Source organism: Moschus berezovskii, chromosome 11 (genome assembly GCF_049115385.1).
Source record: "Moschus berezovskii isolate FMDL1 chromosome 11, NW_MosBer_1.0, whole genome shotgun sequence".
In the NCBI taxonomy this organism is placed as follows: Eukaryota; Metazoa; Chordata; class Mammalia; order Artiodactyla; family Moschidae; genus Moschus; species Moschus berezovskii.
In genome coordinates, this window is record NC_142470.1 from 44,312,579 (window position 1) to 44,334,024 (window position 21,446).

Genomic DNA, 21,446 nt, shown 5'->3' on the forward strand with positions numbered 1-21,446 from the left:
TATGACACTGAGTCAAGATTCGAACTCAGATCTGTAAGATTCCATAAAGCCCATGTACTTTATTTCCTCCTAGTATATCCAGTTATAAAATTACACATAAATAACTTTAATCAGCTCATAGGTTGCAAAAAAAATCCTTTCTAAAGTGGCTATACTTTAAAAATTCATTATATAATGATGATGTTTAAAGTTTTAAGGCTATAAATTAAAGACCATCCAATGCCAGTGTCACCCTATACTCTAGTAAGATGAAAGTAAACGGAAAGGATTAGGTCAAAAACCAATAGTCTTTGCTTTGTGTTATATAATTAATTCACTCTTTGTTTAAAATGGTAAGCTTCTGCCTCAATAATGAATTCAGTAATGAATTACTCAACAGGAATAATACACATTAGCCAAACCATGTAATAACTGAATTAGCAAATTAAGCTATTCAGACACTCAGTGTCAAATGAAAAGTGATTCGCTGTGCACTCCAATGGGTGGTACCATAATTTCTATACTATCTTAATGTATTAGAGATATCAAAGCAATGATGTATAACCATTTCAATTAACCAGACCGGAAATATTTTCAATTGAAAATTGTTTGCTAGGCAAAAGATAACTGAAGAATCAGTTTGTTGATTCTGATTCTCAGTATCTTTAAAATAGGCCTGTGGACCAAGTTAATACTTGGTAATAATACACATATCAATAAAAAGCAGTGATTTTCAAGAAAATGCTCTATTCTACACTCCCAGGGTTGAGGAAAGGTTAAATGTAGCACAGGGTACAACTCAGGACTGCGGAACAATCTAAATAACATACTGCACCTCTACTTTAGGGGCTACTTTAGGTCAAAATAAACCTTTAATGAATCTTCTCTGAAAGTCTGGACCAGAAAAAGATAAAGGACAAGGTCTAAGGGGTAAAAATATTCTCCCTGACAAGGCTAATTCCTAAGAAAAGTAAACATAAACATACATTTGCAAGAAATTATAAGCAAATAAACAGTCACATTAAGTCAAGGTATGGCTGTTTCTTGTCCTAGGTCTAACCTTCAGTTGTGTCCTACTCTTTGTGACCCCATAGACTGTAGCCCACTAGGCACCTCTGTCCATGGGCTTTCCAAGGCAAGAACACTGGAGTGGGTAGCCATTCCCTTCTCCAGGGGAATCTTCCCAACCCAGGGATACAACACCGGTCTCCTGCATTGCAGATAGATTGTTTACCATCTGAGCAACCAGGGAAGCCCTCTTGTTCTAGGTCTAACCCTTAATCTGTCTCACAGCCTCACCCCAGGTCTTTTATTAGCTATTCAACTCTGAGGCCCAAATCTGCTTTTTTTCAAATCCTTTTTCTAACCTTCAAGTCCCTATAGCCTTCAGCACAGACTGAGGTTTCAAATTCTGTTTGTTCTTGTCTGCAATCAAAATTTGTCTAGACAAAATTAAGAGATTATTTCCTGAAGTTTAAATCTTAGTTTAACCTTGTAAAATCACTCTTAAGGTAGAAACTGAAGGATTTGCTGGAATAATTCATTAGCTAATTAATGCATTTTTACATAAGTGGTATTTTTATCTATCAAAAAACTAAGTTGATGAATTTCTATAAATATTAAAGAAACAGATAAAGAAAAATCTTACCAAGCATTATTATAGGAATGTCTCTTTAAAGTTAACCAAGTGACTGTGAAACATGTAACTAATCTACAAATCTGGCAAATATTATGTATCATAAAGAGACTCCTTTAACAGGTACCCAATTAAAAAATGTTTTTTGAAAAGCTGAATTAGAGACCTCCACAGCATTGTTATACAAAATAGAGAAAAATCAGTAAATACCTGAACTGAAGTGGTTGTTTCGTGTAAATGACCACCAGCAACTGCTCCTTTGGAAGCTGCTAAGGAGACACTGTGCACTTTGGGGGTTCCTGGAGTATCAACCTTTTCATCTGTCCTATGTGACTGCCAGGCCTCCTTTCGATGATGAGATTCAGTGGCTTGCTGGTCTCCAAAAGCAGCCCAAGAACAGCTATCTTTCTGTCCATCCTCAAAAGCATTCCAATCTACAACCTGGCTAGGACCAGCTGAACTGAAGTCCGCAAAATCATCAGAGTCTTGAAAAGCACTGCAGTCATCTTGAATATTTGGCACAGAATCAAAGTCTCCAAACTCACCTTCTTGACCAATTTCCAGTTTTGAAACAGGTTCAGTGCCTGTCCCAGTAGGTTTTCTTGCCAAACTGCATCCCTCTGATAAACTATCAGAAGTCTGTTTTAGGTCTGACTCAGTAAATATAATTTCCTCTTGGCAAGAGACAGTATTTGATTCCCCGAATTCTCCAAAGTCATCACCTGGTTCACTCAAATGTGGAAAGTGCTCTGAGGACTCTTCAAAAGTGACATCACTCATTGAATCTTGTGTGCCAGCAGTAACAAAAGGTGGAGTTGTGCCACTGGCTGTGCCAAAGTCACCAAAATCATCCTCAATGGTATCGTTGCAAGTCACAAAGTCATTACTACTATCACCATTTTTTATACTCACAGAATCATCCAAAACATTTTCTTCTGTAGGATCAAAGCTGAGGCTCTGGGAGTCAGTAAACCCTCGAATTTCTTCTTTGGAAGAACCAACTTCATCGTCTGCATCCAAAGTTTTAGTAGAAACCATGCACAGGTCAGCACATTTAGAAGTGGATAAATTAAGATTTTCCTCAGCTTTACATTGTTCTCTCCTACTGGCTTCTGAATTTTCAGCTGGGTCTGCCAAACTCCAAGCCTCTGACTGAACACTTGAATTGAAAAATTCATCTTGTTGCAATGTGGGGAGGCCTTGCTTTCCCCTGCTGAAACCACTGTCACTTGCTATGCTTATTTCTGAAACACAAACCTGATCCTTTCCAGCAGTGTCTTCTTTATCATCAAAGCTTCTATCCAAAGATACTTCTTTTATAGAATCCAGTTCATTGACTCTATTAATTTTATTGTTTTCCTGAATGGTTAGTGCTTCATCATTTAAAACTGCACATCCTATTTCTTCTAGTTGTATCCTTTCTTTTTTGAAAAATGTGGCAAAATCTGCAAATTCCTCAGCAGGACTAGGTGCATAGTCTAAGTTATACTCAGTACTATGAGTGCTAAGAGGCTTTCGTCCTTTTGAATCAGCTACAGCGTCCAGATCATCTGTTCCCTGAGGATTTACAGTTTCCAACACTGCAAACCCATTTGTTAGAATCTCCAGACAAGGTGGCTTTTCACCATTGCAGCTCTCTAACTGCTTGTTCTGATGAACAACGTTCAGATCAGTTCTAAAATCTCCTGGAGAGAAACTTTCAGGTGTTCCAACATTCTGTCTCTGCTCCACTTCTTTATTTAAATCTTGTGGACTTTCTATGCCATCAATGGAAGTATCTAAATTTTTAGATGAAATTATTTCTTTGCTGGTGGTAGAAAGTAAAACATTAGACTGTCCTTTCACAGCAGAAGAAAGTTCAGCAGTGATGTCCTTATCGTTACTATTTTTAATGGACTTAAAGCTTGTAAGGCTATCTGCATTTTCTGAGAAATCACGAATTGGCATAAAATGGTTTGAAGGTACAAACTCTTCCTTGGGACGAGTGTAATCTGGTGTATCAAAATCAACAAACCCTACACCAGAAGGGCTAACTTCAGAAAACCCACCAAATTCCCCAAATTCATCGTCATCATCATCCTCAGCTCCATTGTCTAGTGGTGGTGGGGATGAAGAGTACATTCGAATGATGTCTGGCTCCATCGTTCAATTGCTTTCAAATACTTAATTTACACCTGGGGGAAAAAAAAGATTTCTTTTTAGGGAACAGATTACATACAACAAAGTCATTCAGAATTCTCTCAAAGAAACTTCAAAACAGTGTAAATTTACAGTGATCTGCTTTTTATTTTTTAAACTATTTTTCTGTAAAGCAATTATCCTTCAATTAAAAATTAAATCAATTTTTTAAAAAACCTAAAAAAAACCCCAACTATTTTTATCTTAGGTAAGATTACACGGCTATAATACAATGGCAAACAAAACACCTTTTACAGTGTATGTTTCCGAAGGCATTGTAGCACATTACTGAATCTGAGGATTCCAGAAAATTTCAAATGAACACTTACAAAAGCACCTCTATAAGAGTCTGGGGGCACTTGCTTGTTCTCGCAGACTCTCCTTCTAGTTCACTGGGGACTCAGGGCTTGCCTTGTGGATTTGTAGGAGTTCTTTATAAATAAAACGAAAATTCTGTCTCTAATAATGGCTGCAAATATTTTCCTCAATTTGCTTTTCAATGTTTATTTCTGACTGAAGTTAATTTTTTCTGTTTTTAAAGACTTTATTTTTTCAGAGAAGCTTTAGGTTCACAGCAGAATTGAGCAGAAGATATAGAAACTTCCCATACGGATCCTACCCCCATTAATTTGCATAGTCTCCTCTGTTATGAACATCTTCTACCAAAGTGGTATATTTGTTACAACTGATGAACTTACACTGACACATCATTATTACCCAAAGTCCATAGTTCATATTAGGGTTCATTCTTGGTGCTATACAACCTGAGTTTGGAAAAATACATAAAGACATGCATCTACCAATACAGTATCACACAGAATAGTTTTACTGTCCCCCAAATCCTGTGTTCCACCTACTCTATTCATCTGTCCCTCTCCCCTACCCTGGCAACCACTGATTTTCTTACTGTCTCCATAGTTCTGCTTTTTCTAGAATGTTATATAATTATAATTGCAGAGTATGTAGCTTGTATATACTGTATGATTAGCTTCTTTCACCTAGTAATATGTATTGACGGTTCTTCCTCCATGTCTTTTCATAGCTTGAAAACTTTATTTTCTTAAAGTACTGAATAATATTCCATTACCTGAATATACCATAGTTTAATTTTTTATAACTTTCCATTTTGAAATTGCTTAGGACTCACAAGAAGTTGTAAAAATAGTACAGAGAGTTCTCACATATGCTCTCACCCAGTTTCCCTCAGTAAGAATATGGTAAACAACAATAGTATGATCAAACCCTGAAACTGACATCCGTATAACCTATTAAATCAGCTATAGACCTTGTTTAGATTTCATCACTTTTCCTTTCTTAGGGTGTCTGCACAGTTTTATGAAACTGATCATATGTGCAGATTAGATTTCACTGTCACTATAATTGGGGTTAGAATTGTTGCAGAAATAGTTCAATAATATTAATCGGTATAAAGTCCTTTGTGTAATCCCTAAATAGTCATGCCCTTCCATAAACCCAAACTGTTGGCAACCACTAATCTATTCTCCATCATTATAATTTTACTATGTCAAGAGTGTTATCTAAATGGAATTATGTAATATGTAACCCTGTGAAGTTGGCTTTTTCACTCAGCTTAACGCCCTCAAGATGATCCATCCATGTTGTTGTATGTGTCCACAGTTCATTCCTTTTTATTGCTAAGCAGTATTCCACTATATAGATGTCGCCACAGTTTGTTTTTCCATTTACTCCAAGTAAGACATCTAGGTTATTTTCAGTATTTTTACAGCTACAAGTAAAGCTGCTATGAACATTTATGTACAGACTGTTATGTGAACATGAGTTCTCATTTCTTCAAGATGAATACTTGGAAGTGCAAAGGCTGGGTCACATGGTAAGGGTGCAATTAACGGTATAAGCTTGGTTTTCCCAAGTTAATTTTTAAGGGGTCAAAATGATTTTCCATTAGTAGTTTTCTTCATTATTTTGCTTTAAATAAAAGCAAAATAAATTGATTAAATTTTAAATTGAATAAATATTCACTTTTATTTTCTTCTACTTTACAGGTTTTTTTTTAATTTAAAACATTTACAATTTATTTTGGCATATGGTCTAAAGCAAAGGTCTAAGTGAATTTTTTCCTAACTACCAATTATAACAGTCACATTTCTTGAATAACTCTTCCCAGGCCTGCTAGTTTATGATATCTCCGTTTTTTTTACACATTCAATTCTTAAATGGAATCTGTGTATGAGTTATTATTTTCCTCTGTACTAAACAGTCAATAGTGTCACAAGACAGACTTATCAGTAAAAGGAAAGGGAAGATTAATATCAAAGTCCTAGAATAAAAACAGCCCATAAACAATAAATTGATCCTCACAGTTGTCAAGTTAGACACAAGAGGAAAATGTTTACTACAAAATTCAACCAGTTTTGCAAGATAACAACAATAAATTCTTTCAACTCTCAGGATAAAATTTCTTAAGATCTTTCAGTTTTAGAGAAAAGGTGCCTTATAAACCACATAATTTAATTCAGAGAGGAGGAAAATAAGGTTCACTGATGAGCAACTTTATTGAGTCATATAGCTGGTTAGCAGAAAATGGCTTCAGAATACAAAAAGATCTTTAGGTTAATGACTGGTCAGTGCTGAGAGAAATAAGCACGTCAGAAGAAAAAAGATCCCACTGTATTATATCTACTTTAAATTGTTTACCTTATGAAATCGGCATTATAAAGAAGGAAATAACTGCTTTAGTTCCAAGATACTTTTTTTCCTGCTGATTTAAAGAGAAAATCATACACACAGTAAAAGATACACATAAATTATACTTTCTTCCCTTGTTGAGCTTCCTGATAACCCCTTCTAATGCTGGGTGTACAAAGTCATTTGGCCTCTAACAGTTTCCCTATAATTATGAAGTTCCTAGTGTTTAAAAATACTCTCCAATTGTTAATCAAAGTGTGGAGAAAGGGACACTTGCACACACATACAGAAGGTAATTTGGCTATACTATATGAACTCTATTTTTTTTTTTCATTAAACAAAATGCTCCAGATGGATTACTTAAGCAAATTATGCCATATCATTATAATAGGATCCTTCTGAATCTTTTTAAAATAATTCCTTCTTTAAATTTAAAAGCATTCATAATGATGCAGACATGTCAAAAGGACACAAAAACCAGATTGAAGGGGTTGCTGCTACTGCTGCTAAGTCACTTCAGTTGTGTCCGACTCTGTGTGACCCTATAGATGGAAGCCCACCAGGCTCCCCAGTCCCTGGGATTCTGCAGGCAAGAACACTGGAGTGGGTTGCCATTTCCTTCTCCAGATTGAAGGGGTTACTACTGTTTAAATCAGGGACAACTTCAGGATCAAAATAAAGATGATGGATTATAATTCACTGAATAAAAGAATAAACTATCAGCCCTCATGGATATAAACATGTAAATGAATAAATGGAAAGTTAGATTAGAAACAAGATATTGCATAGCTTCAAATACCTCGCCACAACATACTTAACTACAAAGGGAACAGGGTAACTTTCCCTTGGTGAAGACTGACATTTAATCAAGTGAGCAAAGTGGGTGTCATTAGAAGCAGGAATACAGAAATCCTGCATCACCTGATAAGATGCAATGAGGACACAGACTCCTTTCTGGAGTCCCTGCCAAAAATACAGTCTGACTCGATTCACGAGGAAACTTCAGACAAATTCAAATTGAGAGATAATCTATAAAACAACTGGTCTATAATAATCTTCAAAAGTATCAATGCCGTAAAAGTAACAGAAAAAATGTAAAACTGTTCCAGATTGAAGTTGACTAAAGAGCTGTCAATCCTGGATGTTCATTGGAGGGACTGATGCTAAAGCTGAAACTCCAATACTTTGGCCACCTCATGAGACGAGTTGACTCACTGGAAAAGACTCTGATGCTGGGAAAGGTTGGGGGCGGGAGGAGAAGGGGACGACGGAGAATGAGATGGCTGGATGGCATCACCGACTCTGTGGACATGAGTTTGAGTGTACTCCGGGAGTTGGTGATGGACAGGGAGGCCTGGCGTGCTGTGATTCATGGGGTCGCGGAGAGTCGGACACGACTGAGCGACTGAACTGAACTGAACTGAACTGAAAGAGCTGTGGCAAGTAAATACTACACTTGATTCTCAACTGGCTCCCCGTTTTATAAAGGTCATTACTGGATGACTGCGAGACTTGAATAGAGCCCAAGGATTAGCAGCAATGCACTGATGCTTTCTTGATTTTGATGGTATGGTAGTATTGTGGTTATGTAAGAGAAGTCCTCAGTATACACACTGAAATATTTGGAAGAGATGGGGCAACAGTCTCAAACTGTTCTGGGGAAAAAAAAAAATCTTATTTGTACTAAACCTGCAACTTTTTATAAGTTTCTGATTACTGCAAGATGAAAAATGAAAAAGTTAAAAGCATTCCAGGAGATTTATGCTTGCATTTAAATATGCCTATTTTATAATAAAATGTGTTACTTACACAATAATAATGCTTTATTAAAAATTACAGCAGATATGCATAAAATTTACCAAATTTAAACCACTTTTAAGTGTACGGTTCAGTGGCTTTAAGTGTATTGACACTGTTGTACAACCATCAGCAGCATCAATCTCTGGAACTTTTTTATCCTCCAAAACATCAAAATGTCTTTGTACTTACTAAATGACAACTCTCCACTCCCCATCACCACCCACCAGCTCCTGCAGTCACCACTCCACTTTCTGTCTCTAGGAATTTTGACTACTCTAGGAAATGGCAACCCACTCCAGTGTTCTTGCCTGGAGAATCCCGGGGGTGGGGGAGCCTGGTGGGCTGCCGTCTATGGGGTCGCACAGAGTCGGACACGACTGAAGTGACTTAGCAGCAGCAGGCCCTCTCCAGTATTCTTGCCTGGAGAATCCCATGGACGCAGAAGCCTGGTAGGCTACAGTCCACGGGGTCGCAAAGAGTCGGACACGACTGAGCGACGGAACGGAGGTGCCTCCTGTAAGTAGAATCATGCAGTATTTGTTCTTCTGTGGCTGGTTTACTTCACTTTGCATGACGTCCTCAAGGTTTATACATATTGCAGCATGTGTCAGAACTGCATTCTTTTTAAGGTTGAATATGATCCTACTGTATGTGATACTATCACCTGTTGATGGACAGATGGGTTGGTTCCACATTTGGGCTACTGTGAATCATGCTTCCATGAATGTGAGTGTATAACATACCTTAGTTTTTAAAACGTTTTACTTTGAAAGAATAATAGATGAACGAAGTTGCAAAAATGGTAAAGTCCTGTGCACCATTCACCCAGCTCCTTCTAATGGTGACATCTCAGATAGTTCTAGTATAATAGCACAATTGGAAACACTGGTATTACTATCAACTGAACTACAAACCTTTATTCTGTTTTCACCATTAAAAAAAACAAACAAACTTGCATTCTTTTCCATGTACAGATCCCATGTACAGATCTATGTAACCACCAGTATCAAGATACAGACCTGCCCCCACTCTTCCAACCCATTCCTGTCCCTGTTGAGGTTGTTCAGTTGCTCAGCTGTGTCCAACTCTTTGCGACCCCATGGACTGCAGCACGCCAAGCTTCCCTGTCCTTCACTATCTCCTGGAGTTAGTTCAAACTCATGTCCATTAAGTCAGTGATGCCATCCAATCATCTCATCCCCCTTTTCCTCCTGTCCTCAATTTTTGTCAGCATCAGCATCTCTTCCAATGAGGTGGCTCTTTGCATCAGGTGGCCAAAGTGTTGGAAGTTTAGCTTCAGAATCAGTCCTTCCAAAGAATATACTGGGCTGATTTCCTTTAGGATTGACTGGTTTGATCTCCTTGCAGTCCAAGGGAGTCTCAAGAGTCTTCTCCAACACCACAGTTCAAAAGCATCAATTTTTTTGTCACTCAGCCTTCTTTATGGTCCAACTCTCACATTCATACATGACTATTGGAAAAACCATAGCTTTGATATATGACCTTTGATGGCAAAGTGATGTCTCTGCTTTTAAATACACTGTCCCTGGGCAACCACTAATCTAGTCTACATCTCCATTAATTTCATGAAAAGTGTTATGTAAATAGAATCATAAATAGTGTTATGTAAATAGAATCAAAAGCATGTAACCTTTTGAGGTTGACTTTTTTCATTCAGTATAATGCACTTAAGGTCCAGGCTGAAACACAATCTGGAATCTAGACTGTTGGGAGAAATATCAATAACCTCAGACGTGCAGATGACACCACCCTTATGGCAGAAAGCAAAGAAGAACTAAACAGCCTCTTGATGAAAGTGAAAGAGGAGAGTGAAAAAGCTGGCTTAAAACTCAACATTCAGAAAACTAAGATCATGGCATCTGGTCCTATCACTTCGTGGCAAACAGATGGGGGAAACAACGGAAACAGTGACACTTTATTTTCCTGGGCTCCAAAAATCACTGCAGATGGTGACGGCAGCCATGAAATTAAAAGACGCTTACTCCTTGGAAGAAAAGTTATGACCTACCTAGACAGCATATTAAAAAGCAGAGACATTACTTTGCCGACAAAGGTCCGTCTAGTCAAAGCTATGGTTTTTCCAGTAGTCACGTATGGATGTGAGAGTTGGACTATAAAGAAAGCTGAGTGCTGAAGAATTGATGTTCTTGAACTGTGGTGTTGAAGACTCTTGAGAGTCCCTTGGGGTTGTGGCAAGGACTGCCTGAGGAGATGCATAATGGAGTGTGTTCACTTCAGTCACTCAGTCATGTCCAACTCTTTGCGACCTCATGGACTGCAGCATGCCAGGCTTCCCTGTCCATCACCAACTCATTAATAATACATACACTAATAGTATATTTAAATAGTATTTATAATAAAGATGCTAAAGACATTTACATATAGGTTTTTGTGTGAACACAGGTTCTTATTTCTCTGGGATAAATGAGCAAGCATAGGATCACTGGATCTTATGTTAGTGTATGTTTAGTTTGGTAAAAAACTGCCAAACTATTTTTGAGAGTGCTGTATCATTTTACATTCTTATAACATTTTATTTGTAAAGGACCATCTGTGATGTTTAAGTAGAATCTGTTCATTGTTAATCTATAGCCTTTTCTATTGTTTGAGAAATGAAACATTTTATTGTTTCAAGGCTTACTTCAAACTGAGATGTTAAGGCAAATACAAAGACCTGAATCAAGAACTTTGTAACCAACAACAGGAAGTAGTTTTTCTTCTTGTCCCACTTTAGCAAGGTATTCTTTCTCTCCTCCACAGGTGTGACAGGCTTTATGAGACCCCGGGAATATGAACGTTTCCACATTCCTCAAAACTGTGTCACCTATTGATGAGAAGAACATGAATTGCACATTCGCTTCAGCAGGTCTTGGCTCTGGCCCAACCCACCCTTCAGAAACCTGAGAATGCCACTGCTCCTGGGTTCAGCCAAGAATGCCAATCAGCCAGTGTGGAGGAGGCCTGAAATTTTCCAGAAAATTCTTCTGTGCCCAGGCCAATTCAGTAAAATTTGTTAACTGAAGTATATTTGTTCATTTTAGCTGAAGTGTAATGAATTTAATTGTTTAACGAATTTAAATATTAAGCCTGACTTAAACAAATCTACTATTTTTTTAACCACAGGAAAATATGGATTTTTAAGTAGCTCTTTCTACTGAACAGAAGCACAGATGAGTTGACATTAACACTGTGCCTGGCACACAACCACCTCAAAAAATGTTTCTTCACCCTGAATGAACTACTTACTTCACACACAAGGAGTCCTATCTATTATCCAATTTCTTTACAACCTGAACAAGCACTTGTGTGTGTGTGCATGTGTGTTTTGCAGGGAAGGGGGGTATGCTCAACTTGCCTTTTTCTTGTCTGCTTATTCCAAGACCTGTAAGAGGACAGTAAACAAATAATGGGGATATCTAGGAAAGATTGAAGTCACAGTTTACACAAGGCTCTCATGACTGAGTAGTCATGGTAGCCCTAAAGGTAGTCAGAGCAACCCTGTGTCAGAGTGGCAGCCAGCAAGACAGGGGATACAATGAGTGAAAGTGATTCAGAATTCATCTCTCTCAAGAGGAAGAGCCACAGTTACTTAACGAGCTCTAGCCCAAGTCTGAAATGGTCTTGGACAAAAAAAAAGATGGTGAGTCTCCAGGCTGAAAGCTCTGGGCTCCAGTGGCAAGATGGGTTTGGGAAGGCAAAGGAATGAAAAGAGGGATGGGGTTGATATCATTTAAGACTATCAACCCATTTAAAAAGTTTCTCAAGAAGCACAAAGTTGGAGGATTTAACCCACCAGATACCAAGCCTTTGTTTAAAGCTATATGGCCATGTGATAACAAAGATGCCAGTGCAGAGTGGTGGGGGGAAAGAATAGGCTTTCAACAAATGATGCTAGATCATTAACTGGGAGGAAAAATCTTTGATTCTACCTAATATCTTACTCAAAAGTTAGTACCATACAGAGTATAGGCCTAAATGTGAAAGATAAAATAATCAACCTTCTAAGAGGTAATTTAAGAGATTATTTTCATGACTTCACGGAAGGTAAGGTGCTTTAAACAAGTAATAGAAAGCAGCAATCATAAAAGAAAAAACTGATAAATTGGACTCAAGATTAAAAACTTCTCTCTGTCAGGAGAAATTAAGAGAATGAAAAGGCAAGCCATCGCCTGGAAGAAGATACTTGCAATAATACTTGCAATACATGTAACTGTCAAAGAACTCACACCCAGAATACGCAAAACATTCCTACAAATCGATATGAGATGATCTAAAAGAAAAATGGCCAAAATATTTAGACAAAAGAGTATTTCACAAAGGAGGATGTCCAAAATGTGAATAAGCAAATGAAAAGTCATCAGGAAAATGCACATTAAAACCACAACAAGACACAACATACCCACTAGGATGGCTAAAATTAGAACAATTTAAACTATAGCCACTGATGGCAAAGACTGGAGCAACTGGGATTTTCATTCTTTAATGGCGGGAGTATAAACTGGTATGCCCACTTGGAGAACCGCTCAGAAGTATTTACTAAAACTATGATACCAGGTTTGTATCCCATAAAAGCGAGTATTTACATGTGCTAAAAGACACGCACAAGACTGTTCTGGACAACTTTATTCTTAACTGAAAATAACCTAAATGTACATCAACAGAATGGTTAAAATAAACTATAGTATAAGCAGACATGGCAATGAAATGAATTATTACTACATGCAACAACATGGATGAGTATTACAGACGTAATGTATAAAAAACCAGATAACTATATACAAAATACACATTGCATGATTCCATTTCTATGTGGTTCCAAAGACACAAAACTGATCTATGATGGTAACTCAGAATAGTGGCTATCTGATGCTGGGAAAGACTGAAGGCAGGAGGAGAAGGGGACAACAGAGGATGAGCTGGTTGGATGGCATTACCGACTCAATGGACATAAGTATGAGCAGGCTCTGGGAGTTGGTGATGGACAGCGAAGCCTGGTGTGCTGCAGTCAATGGGGTTGCAAAGAGTGTGACACAACTGAGTGACTGAACTAAACTGATGGGGAGGGGTAGAGTACTGACTGAAGAGCGGCACTGAAGAGCCTGCTGGACGCTAACAGAGACAATGTTATTCTCTCTCCACTGGGTAGTATTTATACTGGCACAGACTTTTGTAAAAATTCATCCTGTTGTACACCGATGGTTTGTGTGCTTTGCTGTGCGTATGCTATATGTCAAAAAGTGTTTCTCAGAAAATCAACATACTTAGATTAACAGCAGTTATGTTACAAGTGAATGACTATATGGCCATAGTTAAAAATATACCACTTTAGAAAAAATTTTTTTTTGCTTATTAATACCTTGCCTTATTCTGGGATACAAATATAAGGCTATATTCATATAGATATAATATGTCTCAAGAGGTAGTATGGTATGAGGGCAAGATCTTGGATCTGGAGTTAGACAGAGTCCAGGTTTAGGTTCTGGTTTCCCTGTTTACTAACTATGTGAGTTTGCCCTCTTTGAGCCTTCAGTTTCCTATCTATAAAAAGCGGCTAGCAGTCCCTACACTACAATGCTGTTCTGAGGATTTTAGATAACAGACCTTAAGTACCTGGCACATTCTGTGCACTCAGTAAGTTATCAACTATCATCATATTTAAACTTATACCCAAGTCTGTGACTCAAATCACAATCTAGCCTTAACAAGATCTAAGCCAATGTTTGCTTACTTGGCACAAACATTCACACTAATTCTGTATAGATTTTTAAAAGGTCACTGAGGGACTGCCTTGGTGGTCCAGTGGTTTAGACTTTGTGCTTCCAATGTTGGGGGGCGGGTTGGATTCAATCCCTGATTAGGAACTAAGATCCCACATGCTACATGGTGCAGACAAAAAATTTAAAAATAGAATCACACAGCTTAAAAGGTCACTGAAAGAATAAATCACTGAAGAAAACTATTAGTGACCACATTAAAGATATAGGAAGTTGACTTTATTTCTAATTTCTATAACCAATCCCAAGAAAATATGAAACAATGCCCAAGGTTAAAGGACTGAGACCATAACCTCTGAACTAATTCAAGGGACCACTAGTAGTTTGTTAAAAGATAGAGGCTTTGAAATAGAACAGGACAGTAGTACCTTGAAGGTACTCACCAGTAGTACCTTGAAGGATACTAGCTGTAGATACTTCCAAGTTAGAGGAAAGACCACAAGAGGAAAATCTTCTAAGCAGGTGCTTAGAATGATTCTGCATACTTCTCTAAGAGAGAGAGAATCCTCAACCAAACCTCTGCCCTTCATCATCCACACAAAGTATCCCCTACCCCAAAGAACCTTGAGCACACATTTGGTGGTAATGGTGGAGCCTCTAAGAGGCCCTCTAGGGAATCCCAGAATCATCCACTGAGAGTTCCTCCTGGACCAGCTGAAAACTCACCAAAGAGACATCCCCATCTTTTACAACAGCCGTCCCCAACAGCAGTTTCTGGCAGCAGGGACCGGTTTCATGAAAGACAGTTTTTCCACGGTGGGGGAAGGCGACAGTGCAGGAGGTAATGTGAGAGAGATGGGGAGTGGCAGATGAAACTTCCACTCACCTGTTGCTCACCTCCTGCTGTGTAGCCCAGTTCCCAACAGGCCAAGGACTGACACTGGTTAGGGAACAGGTCCAAGGTCTGGGGATTGGGGATCCCTGTTTTACAGGACACCAGCCCAGCTTAATCAATATATACGTCAACTTTCAAGGCCAGACAGCACTTCCAGATGACGTAATCCAGCTTTACCAAGGACCCTTCACCCCAAACACATTTTTATAGGGACTGAGTTGGAAGTGGATGGTTGTGGTGAAGAACACAGGCAGAAAGGTTAGTGGTAAGAAAAGGGGAAAGACAACTGTATCTGAACTTATGCTACTGACTTAAATAGTACAAACAACACTAGCAAGCCTTATTTAATGGAACACAGACACACATACTCACTACCTTTTTACTACAATATGTTTGAGGTTTATAAGTAATCACTTGTTTAAAAAAATCTGTATTTTCTTCAGAAAAATGAAAGAAAATATTATATAAACAATTAACATCGATTTGCATTACAAATGCTGCCTGTTCTTTCAGTAGTCCAAATTATTTAAATCTTTACTGTAATATCCTCATGGGAGTTTTCAGATACTATCACTATCAAAATGCACTGTCAATGAATCCTCCCAGCATACATTCCTGCTTAGAAGTCATCTTGTCATAAAAAATAAAAGAAAAAGCTTTTCTTCTGAGCCATATGAAGATTTAAATTTAGGTAACTTTGTTTTCAACACATCTAGAGATGCCTGGGCCATGATGTCACAAAAGTTTTCATGCTTCTAAAATTCAAAATCTATAAAATGATAATTTTCTTTTCTCTTTTTGAGTGGTTTATTCTCAGCATATTAAATTGTTCAGTCGCTCAGTGGTGTCTGACTCTTTGCAATCCCATAGACAGCCAGTCTTCCTGTCTTTCACTACCTCCAAGAGATTGCTCAAACTCATGTCCACTGAGTTAGTGATGTCATGGTGCTCAACGGTGGCTAGCAAAACATGGTGTTCAATGGTGGCTAACAAAATAAAGAGAGCCCCTAAAAATAAAATCTTTTTAGTAAAGACCTGAGAAAGGTGATGGTGTTTGTTTCATTTTAGGATTATCATCCTCCCTTCAACACAGGGTGCAAACTTTAAGACTTCTTAATAAAATTCCCACAATTCCAAAGCTGAGTATTTTTCAGAGACCTCAGAATTTCTGTGAACTGGCCATTTTAAAAACAAAAATCCAAGACACTACTGGCATCAACTGTATCAATAATACACAATATTATTTAAATTATCTGTCAAATAAATAGCATATTCCACATACTTTCATTTCCTGCTTTCATCAATAACAATATTAATATTACTTTGGCACTATATATACTTACGTGAGAAGCACTCGTGAATTATCTCATTCAGTCCTCACACTATGGTATGAGACATGAATGATTATATTCATTTTACAGGTAAGTTTCATGAAACACCCACAACAATTTGGAAGGAGAAAAAAGGTGCTTATAAGGTAAGATGAAGAAAGTACAACCAACAAAAATGCCAAGTGAACCTCTTGTTTCAATATTAAAGCACATAGTGGCAAAAATGTGGCAAATAATGAAAATAAGCAGCAAAATATCTTTATGTCTAAGTTGTGTATGCATGCTCAGTTACGTCTGACTCTTTGTGACACCATGGACCTTAGCCTGCCAGACTTCTCTGTTCATAGAATTTTCCAGGCAAGAATACTGGAGTGGGTTACCATTTCCTACTCTAGGGGATCTTCCTGACCCAGGGATCAAACCCAAGTGTCCCACGTCTCCAGCATTGGCAGGCAAATTTTTCAAAAGACAAGACTGCCAAAAGCGACAACTGAATTATTTGTCTTCCTGGTTTTGATGTAAGGACAAGTCACAAAAGTACAAATATCCTCTATGTAAGGTAAATGACACCCAGAGCAGCAAAACACATTTACTCTTCAGTGAAGGTAGCTAAACAGCAGTAAGAGTTATTATGGAAGCTAGTTTGCAAAAATTCCTAAAAGCTTTTCTTTCATTGTATACTTTAACCTTCTATGCAAATCCATAAAGTACTGCACTGAGCGACTGAACAGCAAAAATTAAAACAAGATAAATAAAAATATTAGAAACTGTTTTCTCTTTAACTTGTTATATCGACAGACCATATTTAAGAGTTTACTAGCCATTTTTCCCAGAAGGTTCAGTTAAGTTCAGTTGCTCAGTAGTGTCCGACTCTTTGTGAGCCCACAGACTGCAGCACACCAGGCTTCCCTGTCCATCACCAACTCCCAGAGCTTACTCAAACTCATGTCCATTGAGTCAGTGATGCCATCCAACCATCACATCCTCTGTGGTCCCCTTCTCCTCCCACCTTCAATCTTTCCCAGCATCAGGGTCTTTTCAAATGAGTCAGTTCTTCGCATCAAGTGGTCACAGTATTGGAGTTTCAGCTTCAGCATCAGTCCTTCCAATGAATATACTGGGCTGATTTCCTTTAGGATTGACTGGTTTGATCTCCTTGCAGTCCAAGGGAGTCTCAAGAGTCTTCCCCAACACCACAGTTCAAAAGCATAAATTCTTTGGCGCTCAGCTTTCTTTATAGTCCAACTTTCACATTCATACATGATTACTGGAAAAACCATAGCTTTGACTAAACGGACGTTTGTTGGCAAAGTAATGTCTATACTTTTTAATATGCTGTCTAGGTTGGTCATAACTTTTCTTCCAAGAAGCAAGTGTCTTTTAATTTCCCAGAAGGTACTTCAACTTAAAATTGAATAAATGACACTGGATAACTGCTGATAACAAAGGCAATGGAAGAGAAGCAGCAGTGAGGGCAGATGCATTAGCCCTCAGAAAGCCATTTTCCCCCTAGTACCCTCTGCTCTTATATAGTTGCAGAATAAATTAACCACTCTAATTTTCCACCCTAATATCCCTGAGATGTTACACTGAAAGTAGAATCTAAAAACAGAAACTATTTCAATTTCATGTCCCTTCACTAAAATCTTGCTTACATTCACAGTATTGTGTACAGATAAACCCTAGACCTTCTGTTTTCTTTCTCAGCTGCTTGCTCAGGGGGCTCTTTTGAAATTCTCCATTAATACTGATGCTTTCAGCCAGTAAATGTTCCAGAATCTTCCATCCTCAAACAAATCAGAGTGAAACAAAACAAACCCTTCCCTTCTGTGCCCATTTAGCTCTCCTCCTCCTCCTCACCACCAAGCTGCTTGAAAGGGCCCCCTGTCTATTCACTATCTCTACTTCCTAACCTCCCACTCACTCCTCAACCCAGCACAATCTGGCTTCCACCCTATCACTCCACAGAAACTGCTCTTTCAAGAGTCACTTTATTTGAGTGCAAAAGACTAAAGAGACAGTGCAGGCACAGGCCTATGTTGCTGACCACTGCATCCTCAGGGCCTGGCTCACACTACTTCGGTTCCTTCTGGGGCACGTGGTCCACCGACCTCTCTTTTGTTTTGAAAGCCCATAAAGTACGGTTTGGGGATTTGTTTCTCAGCATAAGGGGAGGTGTCAGCCGGAGTATCACCAGAGCGTGATACTACTCTGGCTGTTGCTGTTTAGTTGCTGAGTCATGTCTGATTCTTTGTGACCCCATGGACTATAACCCACCAGGCTCCTCTGTCCATGGAATTCTCCTGGCAAGAATACTGGAGTGGGTTGCTACTTCTTTCTCCAGGGGATCTTCCCGACCCAGGGACTGAACCCAGGTCTCCTACTTGGCAGGCGGATTCTTTACTGCTGAGCCACCTAAGAAGTCCGATACTACTCAGGGCAGAAAGCTTCTGGGAGCAGAGAGCAGGAGCAAGGGAAATTAGCTGACTGAAACTACTCTGGGCAGTCAGCTAATTTCCCTTGCTCCTGTTCTCTGCTCCCAGCAACTTTCTTTAGTACTTCATGTAAATTTTCCACAGATTTTGCCATCAGCTGACAAGAATAGCTGACACGCATTGAAAGAAATTTCTCACTGTAAAGTTTTAAATTAGCATTCTGGTCAAGACTAGCAAGAGTTCAACCTCCAGAGACCAGGGTATTCTGGGAAAAACAAACAAATCCCAGAACAAAAGATCCCCGTTTCGTCTGTAACTAAAATATATACACCTTGTAAAGCTCTCGGTAGCTGCCCTTTCCCTAACAGTGCTGTTACTCTCTATATCATGAATACCTGCTATGAAAGCAACTCATCTTTTGCAGGAAAAAACATCTAGCAAAAGTTATAAAACTGCAACCAAATGCAGTTAAAATTCAATTATCTGAACTAATGAGAAAGAAAGCAATATCCAAGATAATCTAAAACTCACAAATTTGGCCTTAAAATACGACCTATGGAACAGAAGACTTACCTCACAAATGATGTCTTTCCCAAGTACTATTAGTTTTAATTTGTTCCCTGACCACCCCATCAATTGAGAAGAAGATGACCTAGAGACATGTGAGGTAACAGAAGGAAACCAGACAATGAACCAGGCTTAGAAATAGCCATAAATTATCCAAAGACAATAACACATAATGGCTCTCTTGGGGTAGATGATCACAGAATAAAAGCTTTGTATATCTGAAAAAGTCAAATGTAAACATATTCCAAAACAGTGCTCATTGACTGTGTGTGTATACGGGTAATACAGGTAATAACCATAGGTGGATCTACCTGTACTGATAACTTTCATGGAAACTACAGAAGGAATTCCCATGACAAATTTCTAGGTAGCCGACCTTTTAATGTTGTTATGGTTTAAAGTTTTACTTTCTCCTGAGAGAGTAGAAAGACTAAAAAGGGTAAAAAGGAAAAACAAACAAACCCAGACAACATTTATTATTTGCAATGTACTATTATACTTTTGATTAGAAATGACTTGAGAATTAGCCTATTGGATAAAGCCAAATTTTTCAAAAATTTCCCCTCTGTAATTTACAGAAGAAATGTACACAAATTTCACCAAACAGTATTTACTCTTATTCTCTGTGTACTTTTGATATTTTTAGCTTTATTTCATTTTTTTCTTAAAATCTGGTCATGATCCCCTATAGCTGATATTACAAACCAGAAACAAGTCATAACCCAGAAAGCACTGACTCTCTCCTATGATCAGCTTTCTAAGAATAACTCATTTTACAGTCTTGGGGCCATGGCTGAAAATTTATATAAGAAGTGGAAAAAAAATCAAAATATCTCTGCACACAATCTTAGCATAGAATTGTGTTGTTTATGTCATTATGTCTCCAACTGCATCCAATAATTCTGTTCAAGTTTAATTCACCTCACAATAATATTATCATCCTCTTTCCTTGTGAAAAAGATCCACTTCCTCTAAATCCAATTATTGCCTCCAACATATAAAGAAGATGAAAAAGAGCTTCTTTTAAAACAAAGAACTCCTTGATCTGGTACTTACAAGGACAAAATGCATTCTTAAATAATATTATTTGAATGAACCAAGTAATCTGATAAAGTGTTCCCTTTCTCTTTACAGAATTTTGCATAAAAGTAATAAATAAAAAATATTATTCATTTTTCAAGTTCATACTACCCTCACTCTAGGAAGCAAGCCACTTTAAAGATAAAATTAAAGATACCACCAGTGGGAGAATATGTCGGTTCACATATTCCAGGCAACTCAGTAATATACCAGAAATTTTATAAGGCATATTCTTTTGATTAAGCAATTTTATCTGCAAGAATGTATTCCACAGATGCAGTCATATAAGTATGCAAAGATATTTCCACAAAATGTTAATTCCTGCATTGTTTGTTTTTACAGAAGCAACTGAAAACTTAAAGGGTAAATAGAAACTGTAGCCTTTTTTTTTTTAAAAGACAAAGCTATATTGTTCATAGGGAAAGGTGTTTAAAACACATTTTTAAGTGAAAAAGCCTTACTGAAAAGGCATTCTCTCTTGACTCTCCTATCATATCCTTTCTTTCTCCTCCTCCAGTGGATCTGCTTCTTCTGCTTGCCTCACAAACATCCATGTTCCCCAGGCTTTGGCTTCCTTTTATTCTTATCCCTGAGAGGTCTCTTCCCCATTCTGTTTGACAGTATGTGCCCGCAATGCCCAAACCTCACTCTGTGGCTGCCCAACCTCTGTACACCCAACTACCTTTCTGAATCTCTCTACATGGATTTCCCACATAGATCTCATATTCTCCAATTTCAAAACTGAAGTCAACCTCTACTCAAAGAACAAACAGAAACCACTTGATCTTATACAATATTCTGAATTCTAAATCCAGAAATCTGAGTGTTACTTCTGTCTGTTCCCTCTGCCATCTTCTTCCATCTTCCTCCCTCAAATTACCTCAACCACAAACTAAGTCCTTAACATCTCTTACTGTATTTAACATCCCACAACCAGTATCGGATTTCAGGGCCTCATTATTTTTGGCCAAGATTCCTGCAGTTACTTGAAACTCCTTACCTTAACCAGCATGGCTAAGATACTCCCTCTTTCCTCTAGCCAGACAAAACTACCTTCTGGTTCCTCTGCTGGCTCCACATTACGACTAAGTTGTTCTATATGCCACTTCTACCAATTTACTATTCTTATAGTTCCAGAGAACT

At 38.1% G+C, this 21,446-nt stretch overlaps 1 protein-coding gene across 5 annotated transcripts in view; it reads right to left on the reverse strand.

The window, feature by feature from the left end:
* AFTPH (aftiphilin) overlaps positions 1-21,446 on the reverse strand; it is a 75,091-nt gene that overhangs the window by 38,366 nt on the left and 15,279 nt on the right. For all 5 annotated transcript variants that reach the window (XM_055399175.2, XM_055399177.2, XM_055399178.2 and 2 more), the window contains one exon: positions 1,826-3,789. In XM_055399175.2, the coding sequence (XP_055255150.2) occupies positions 1,826-3,757 (1,932 nt within the window). In that variant the 5' untranslated portion in view covers positions 3,758-3,789. The remainder of the gene's footprint in view (positions 1-1,825; positions 3,790-21,446) is intronic.